At 40.7% G+C, this 6,874-nt stretch overlaps 1 protein-coding gene across 1 annotated transcript in view; it reads right to left on the reverse strand.

Moving 5' to 3' along the window:
• LOC118432288 (NXPE family member 3-like) overlaps positions 1-201 on the reverse strand; it is a 968-nt gene extending 767 nt beyond the window's left edge. Inside the window, exon 1 of the mRNA XM_035843825.1 lies at positions 174-201. Coding sequence (XP_035699718.1) covers positions 174-201 — 28 coding nt within the window. The remainder of the gene's footprint in view (positions 1-173) is intronic.
• Between the last annotated feature and the right edge of the window lie 6,673 nt (positions 202-6,874).

The following is a 6,874-nucleotide window of genomic DNA, read 5'->3' on the forward strand; positions in this document are numbered from 1 at the left end:
CTGCAATCTGTCCTATGGCGATTGATGAGCAGCGCGTGACGCTTGTCCGTGTAAACAGCCCCCGTGACGCACAGCGGCATTACGTGTCACGTGTTGCCTCCAGGGTTGGGCGTACGACAGACATTGGGCAGTTTGCGGCATCACTGAATGTGCCGATGTCGTAGGCAGCCCACTTTCGCTTTGCAGTAGGTCAGGGGTCATATGCGAATGCCTGAGACCTTTCCCACCCTTAATTCAACCCACGCCACACTCGTCTGGTCACCAGGGTTCACGGCTGTGCGCTGCAGTGTGATGTGTTGTGGTGCGCCATGAGAGTCGCAGTGGGTTTGTGTGAACCGAAAACTATCCTAGGCTACTGTCCTAGGGGAATCATCATATGTCGCGCAAATTCCCTCCTATGAACCGGCCTTAGTGTGTATGTTCTACCTTTGGTCTTTTGTATGTTCTACATGTAACGTTAGGTATAATCCATCAAAAGAGTGCTGTATTTAACTAAACATTCAGTAGATCTACAGATACATGCCAGGTATCCTGACATTCCTAATAACTCCATCTCTTGTCTAGATTTCATCTGCTTCTAACAGGTATTTTAGGTAATACAAAATCTAACACAAAAGGAGGATAGTCGTGACACCAAGAAATTTGATATTTTTGTGTAGCCTCTTATTCTTGTCTAGGACTGAACTAATCTTTGAACTCTTTCCATGCAATCACAAATAACACTCCATTGACACAATACTTTCACAAGGGAAACATATTTTGACAAATGCAATAAAGTGACTTAAAACCATGTTTCTAAATGATCCCTCCAAAATTTAAAGTTCTAAGGCAGTCCCAATAAGTGGCTCACAGTTTCTATTTCGTCATTTCAGTTAGCTTAGAAAGTAATCATAGGGGCGGGAGACAAGAAACACTCTTGTTTTGTGTTCCTTGGTGATCTTTGATATCTTGTTTAGTACTCCTTAGAAAGGATGAATGCAAAGCAAAAAAGATTTGTACAGAAATGTAAGCTGTCCATAATGTTACAGCATTGTAAAATAAATGTGAAATACATCATTGCTGCTTTCTTTTCAGAGAATTTGGAGCCCTAAAAGTAAAGATTTTGTTTCCAAGCTGGTCTACAGGCTAATCTGGCCTCCCATGGAGAAAGAATCATCTTGTCCCTGTTAGTGCTGTCATTAGTAATTGGCCATGAAATTAGGCTAATCTCTTAAGTACACAATGTTCTCTGGGGGCTGGATCTAGAAACCTGTCCCTGGGGTAACATCATATATTCCAAGCACCACCAACTGGAACTGTCTGTACTACTCCTATGCCGGTTTTCAAATTCAAGAGAACACAGGCCTATATATACCATAATACCCTCATTGTTTACAATAGATTGGTAGCAGATGTTCAAGGCAGAGCCACGCCCAGCCATGACATACTGGACATGGTGTATCAGATATCATTGCTATGTATTCAAGATCTAATCTGCAGAATGTTGGTGAAAAAAATTCTGACCAGACAGGTTTCTCTGACATCCACTACCAGTATACCCCAATTTTGGGTAAAGAGCTGGGCTGCTCAAAACATTACAATCTTTCACCCCAAGATCTGCTTGGAGATCTGTTTTAGCTTCTGCCTTCCAAAGTCTAAGTTTGTATAGAAGTTGATCATAATAATAATAATAATGATAATCATCTTCTGTATTTTGCCAGCCAGTAGGTACCCCAAGTATGAGTAACGAGGCTGTTTAACGTGGTCGAGGCACCTCCTCGAGCACGGGACCCCCGTTTTACGTCCCTCCCGGAAGACAATTTCGTGGAAAACTTCGTGAGGCTACAGCAATCCGGACGTCCTTGGGTGGGGGACTCCCATCCAAGTACTGTCCGGACCGCTCGTTGCTTAACTTCCGAGATCGAGGGATCGGGTGTACCAACGCGCCACGTGGCCGTAGCTGAAAGGAGTGGATAAAAACAGGACAAAGGCTTCCCACAGATAGAATCCAGTTTCCCAAAACTGTATACTACAACTACACTATTATGGGACAACTGTACAAAGGAAATCTTCATTCTCTCCCCTCACCCATTTTCTCCATCATGTGTTTAGAATCCATGCAAGAGTCAACGTTTGATTACATCTACTTATCCTTAAAAGTTTTTTTCCAGACTCTGTGAGACTCCATCAATTACAAAATATAGTTAGTGTGTCTGCACATGTCTAAAATGCATTTGACATCATCAAGTTATTGTGACAAAGTAAAGAAGAAATTCTGTACAAGGTACAGTATTCAGTTTCTTCTGTAAACACAGGGAATAGCCATCCTGGTGTACTCTCCAAGCAGAGGTTAGGCTCCGGTTGTTTTTACGTCTTCTTTTAGTCGCTTTTATAGGGCTTTCTATTTTGTATTGTTTCTTGAAGTCCGCCAGCCAAAGTTAGGTTTTGACAATACAAGATACAATACAAAACAGAAAGCCTGATAAAAAGGACTAAAAAAAATGTAAAAAGAACAACCAGAGCTAAACCTCTGCTTGGAGAGTAATCCTGATGTTCCCAATTAGGAAACCAGCAGGGAATTATCAGGCCATCCACCAGAGTGGCCAAACCAGGTCAAAGAAAGGTTACCATACAGCTGGGTGTATTATGTTTCATACACTATGTCCCTCCAAGCCCTATCACTGTATGTTTATCTTTCATAGAATGTATAAAGGATAATTTTTATACATTGTCAATACATGTGAATGCATGTGTGAAAAAAAAAATTCGGATATGTCCCTTTATTCACTCATGCTGGTTTAACCATTACATGTTTTTGCAATGGAAAGTCTGAAAACAAATTATGAATGCATAGTTCAACTGGAAGTTTGTTTGTTTGTTCTAGACTGTCACCACTGTTTTCGTATGGACACTCAGACTCTAGTTTGTTGGTAGCATTGACGTTTGTTACGGATAGTAGTCTCTTTTTACCTATGTACAATATATGATGATCTTTCAGTAATGACTGGTTACAGAGTAAATAGGGATTTCTAACAATGGAAAAGGGGATATAATATATGATGGATTTCCTGATAAGTATTTAGATGTGCAGCCATCTGTCCTCAGCCAATCAGGGGTGAAGATTTTGTTGCTTTGAAATCCACATAGTATGGTCAGAAGTTAGTTAGAGCACCTCTGTCCCTTGAGGCAGAGGTACTCTAACTAACTTGGCATGCTGTTTCAGCCAACCAGGAGCCAGACTTTCCCTCCTCTCAAGGGACAGCCGTTCTCTAACCAACGCTATAAATCAGATTATACTCAAGACGCCCACTTCAACATGACATTTCAAGGGAGGGTCATCTGACCTAGATTAGCAGGAATACAATGAGACCACACAAAATTCATACAGGAATATCTTGTATTCACAACAACAAGCAGCATAGTAAAACTACATGGACAGTTGTAACATTCTAACTCATTTTTGAAAGTCTACCGAGATCCAAAAAAAGAGAACTTGATAAATTGATAAACAAAATTGATGAGAAACTACACGTTGAACAAAACTTGACAGCCCTTTAAGTCACTTTTTAACTATAAAAGTAAAAACAAAGACACAGTTTGAACACTAACAGTTGATGAACAAAAACCTGTATCGATAACTACTCCAACGTATTCCCAAAACTGGTTACCAAACATGGTGAAAGAGGACATGACTTCAGGAGCTCCTTTCCCAGAATGAAATCCTCTATGAGTCTGACATAGTACAAAAATCCCACTAAACAAGCCAGAGTTAAACTTGATTGGATAAAATAGTCACATGGTACCCGTCCACCAGGGATTTCTCCAGACAACCTGTCTCAGACGTCTTGTATAGGTTGTGTCTCAGGAGGCTTTCTGCTCACCACTGAATGAACTCCAAAAGTAAGACCACATGTGGGCTGGAGAAAAAATCACACACCAAAAGATTCCCAAGAATATATTTTTTACGTATTTCAAAGTGTAAATCTTTGTCAATATTTATGATATGCTTCGGACAGATGGCTGTGCTCTAAGTCAGTTCAATCATGGGCAGATTGCTCGTCTATGTGGATATAGTATAGCCCCGCTCTCTCGGAGTTTGTTGGCATCCCTCGGGCTTCGCCCTCGGGGGATGCCAACAAACTCCTTGAGAGGGCGGGGCTATACTATATCCACATAGACTCGCTCCGCCCATGCTTGAACTATTACTTAGATGTGCCCACAAGTGACCTAGTTACAGAGGAAAGACTCAATAGTGGGGAGTCCAGGACAGTACAGGGTTTTGCCCTGTATTAGGCCATACCAATTTAATTTCTTGGTTCACGGATTTTCAAAAAAATAGATAGAGAGAGAGCGACAGGGCGAAAAAAAAAAATTGTAAAATGGTTGGGGTAAAGATAAGGGCTAATCCAAAACATAAGGAATAAAAAGTTTTCAGCTTGAAAAAAATACAAAAACACCATTACTGTACAGTAACAGAACCTGGTTCGGTGAAAATTACAAAAGTAGTGTCAGTTTTTATGTTCGTCCCATCTTTCATGAATGAAAAATATAACTGCAATAACAATGCCCACATTTTAAGGAGCTTATAATATAAAGGCCAATCTGCTGCAGCAGAAAGTTGGTGAATGGTCTCTTTAATGGTGAAAATTTGCTGAGTGGTAATTTTTATTTTTTATTTTCCAAAAAATAGGAGCGAGCGAATCCGTGAACCAATCAATAAAATTGGTATGGCCTTAGTACTAGTAGCTTTTGGGTGGAAACACACTTCAAGACTTCAAATCCTGACAGACCTTTGATCACCTTTAGAACTAACTCCATGTAGGGGCTGTTTCCAGAGGTGGTCTGACTTTCCACATAAAATTCTCCATGGGCAAGGAAACCATGCTAATAAGGGGGAACAGGCAGACCAGCAGGCACTTGGGCAAACAGAGTGTGGACAGAGCTTCTTTGTGACCTGTTCATGACCTTATTTTAGTTTCAGTGTAACTGTTATCCCTACCCAACAAAAGAAGTTCAACTCTACTCTACTCTACTATTAATATTGTATTCACATTTTCAAAACTTTTCACTTACATTGTAACTGTATATATAAAACATCATTGAGCCTGAGATTTTTTTCAGCTGCTTGGGGATCGCTCATTTCATCCGTAGAGGTGGTGGAAGATCAAGACATCTGAATGGATGTATGCAATTAACAATAGATAGCAGCTTAAACATTGAGACCCAGAAAAGCTTGAACAATCATCCCTTTCCTAAGTGTACATTCAGTCAAGTATTTCACAAGCCTAGCATGGTCTACCACAGGCCTGATCCACCACAATGAACCTCCCCAGCAGCTAGCTCCCTCTAAGTAAACCACAGTGCTTGGCTCAGTGGGCCACAGATTGTATTTCAGGACACCGTGTCATCAACCCCCAGACCACCATGTGACATGTGAAAGTGATGCAATTCCAGACTGCCTCCTGGGCCATGTGGGCCATTAGTCTGTGTAACACAAACTCCGCTGTCCAGGGCTGTAACTGTTTGGCGGGCTGCTATAAGCGAGATTTAATCAGGCTAGTGGGCCATAGAAAACAGGCCAGCTTCCTAGCTCCAGGGACCAGGCAACATGCCCCTTTAGGACAGGCCCTCTCAGTTAGACCCAATCCTCAAATTTCCTTGAGAGCATGTATGTCCTGGAGTCAAGGAGGTGATGACTAGGAGTCGATGGTCCTAATGCTAAATAGCCTGGTATCCAAACCCCAGCCTGATCTCATGTATCTATGATCTATCGTGCAGGGGTCTGGCAGGATTTTTGAGGTTGGGGTATGGTATCCAGGCTATAATGCTAAGGCTCTGGAAGCAGTCTAGCATCCAGGCTAGCCTATTCTGCCCTGGCTTAGAGTACTGTATAAGTTATACTTTGTAATGTACAGCTTGAGCAAAAAAGCAGTAATTACACAGTGATAACTCTGTTGACTTAAGATGGCCCAGGGCATATGAGCACTACTTTCAAAGTCCTGTAGGAAAATTGTCTTAACTCCGTCATAAAAGCTTGAAAATGCCTCAAATCTGGTGTATACGGAAAACACAACTATAGAAATGCAAACATGAGTCATTTATGAAGTTACATACTCTGAATTTTGAGATATTACAATTTATTATGATGTATAATTTTTCCAACAAAATGTAGTCTAGAAAACCATTCCCAACGCGCAAATTACATGAAAATTTTTTAGTACATACTGGCATATGTTCCCTTTCAGAACTAGTGAGATTTATTGAGAAACATGTTCCTGCTCTGTGAAAAATATTGATTTTTTCACATTTGTGCATATAAATTTAGGGTACCTTTTTCTATAATCACCTTATAACTCAAAACAAAGACCATATACAATATATTCAACTACATCTGAGTGTAGAACAGGACATTTCCAACGATTTAATTTACTTTTCAAGCATTTTAAGACATTGCTACCGTTTTCTACAAAGGTTTGAAGTTTGTACCATCAATTTTTACCCTGTAAGCCATGTTTTAGTAAATCTGCCCATCACTCAACGTGACAGGTCGTAATTAGCACCGCCATGGGAAGGAATTAGCTGTAATTTGCACTTGTGCCATGACAAAAGAACCAAGGTTTATTGTTATGCGTAGACTAGTCTGTTGGTATAAACAGTTGTTTTGTAGCAAGATTGTTATTATGCTCATAGAACGAGAAAAGTTTCAGTCAATGTTAGAGAATAAGTCTCTCTATTTACATTGAAGATGGATTCTACAAGATGCACATCCAGAAAGCCGTATCAAATGTAAAAGTAGGGTTCAAGCGCCACCAACTGGGCCGGGCATTTTGGCCTCACAGCGCGGCTTCGAATCCCTGGTGTCAAGTGACTGTACTATTCGGCAAAACTCAGCAAA

The sequence above is a fragment of the Branchiostoma floridae genome, chromosome 15 (assembly GCF_000003815.2).
Source record: "Branchiostoma floridae strain S238N-H82 chromosome 15, Bfl_VNyyK, whole genome shotgun sequence".
NCBI lineage: Eukaryota > Metazoa > Chordata > Leptocardii > Amphioxiformes > Branchiostomatidae > Branchiostoma > Branchiostoma floridae.